The following is a 956-nucleotide window of genomic DNA, read 5'->3' as shown; positions in this document are numbered from 1 at the left end:
CCTCCCCTCCCTCCCCTCTCCCCCCTCTCCCCCCCCCCCCCCACTCCCCCCCTCCCCCCTCCCCGCCCACCCCGGCCCCCCCCGCCCCCCCCCCCCCCCCCCCCCCCCCCCCGCTCAGGACCTGCCTGCCCTGGTCCTGGGGCGGCCCCTGCGACCCTGCTGCCACGTGCGCCTCTGCCCGGCAGGTTTGGCGCAAGTGCAAGATGCGCATCTTCACGGTGGCGCAGATGGACGACAACAGCATCCAAATGAAGAAGGACCTGACCACCTTCCTCTACCACCTGCGCATCACCGCCGAGGTCGAGGTGGTCGAGATGGTGAGTGCGGGGGCAGCGTGGGCCTGCCTGGGCGTGGGGTGCGGGGCACCAGGACCCGTTGCATGCGCCTGTGCCATCCCTGCAGCATGAGAGCGATATCTCGGCCTACACCTACGAGAAGACGCTGGTGATGGAGCAGCGCTCCCAGATCCTCAAGCAGATGCACCTGACCAAGAACGAGCGGGAGCGGGAGGTAAGGGTGCCCGGCACTGGGGCTGCTGGGGCAGACCCCCGGGCAGGCGACTGCGCTGCCAGGGCCAGGCTGGGACTCACCCCCCTGAGCACCCCCCCACCGGCAACCCTCTGCTGTGGCCTAGTGACCCCCGGTAGCGATGCCCCCCCCCGCCAGTGTCCTTGGCCATGGCGGGAGCTGGCCGGCAGCCCGGGGAGGCGCAGGGCAGGGGACAGAGTGCTGTGGGCAGCCCCTGCCCTGCCCTCGTCTGCCCACGCAGATCCAGAGCATCACAGACGAGTCCCGCGGCTCCATCCGGCGCAAGAACCCGGCCAACACGCGGCTGCGGCTCAGCGTCCCCGAGGAGCAGGTGGGCGACGGCGAGGAGAAGCCGGAGGAGGAGGTGAGGCTGCGAGCAGGGGCTGGGGCTGGGGCTGGGGCTGGGGCTGGGGCTGGGGCTGGGGCTG

The 956-nt window shown here is 72.2% G+C and overlaps 1 protein-coding gene across 1 annotated transcript in view; it reads left to right on the top strand.

The window, feature by feature from the left end:
* SLC12A5 (solute carrier family 12 member 5) overlaps positions 1 to 956 on the top strand; it is an 83,014-nt gene that overhangs the window by 80,641 nt on the left and 1,417 nt on the right. The window contains exons 15-17 of the mRNA XM_019509736.1: positions 186 to 317; positions 403 to 510; positions 770 to 897. Coding sequence (XP_019365281.1) covers positions 186 to 317; positions 403 to 510; positions 770 to 897 — 368 coding nt within the window. The remainder of the gene's footprint in view (positions 1 to 185; positions 318 to 402; positions 511 to 769; positions 898 to 956) is intronic.

This window comes from Gavialis gangeticus, unplaced genomic scaffold, assembly GCF_001723915.1.
Source record: "Gavialis gangeticus isolate Ggan-Ray unplaced genomic scaffold, GavGan_comp1, whole genome shotgun sequence".
In the NCBI taxonomy this organism is placed as follows: Eukaryota; Metazoa; Chordata; order Crocodylia; family Gavialidae; genus Gavialis; species Gavialis gangeticus.
Note: the sequence above shows the minus strand (reverse complement) of the source record. Positions and strands in the feature narration are given on the sequence as shown.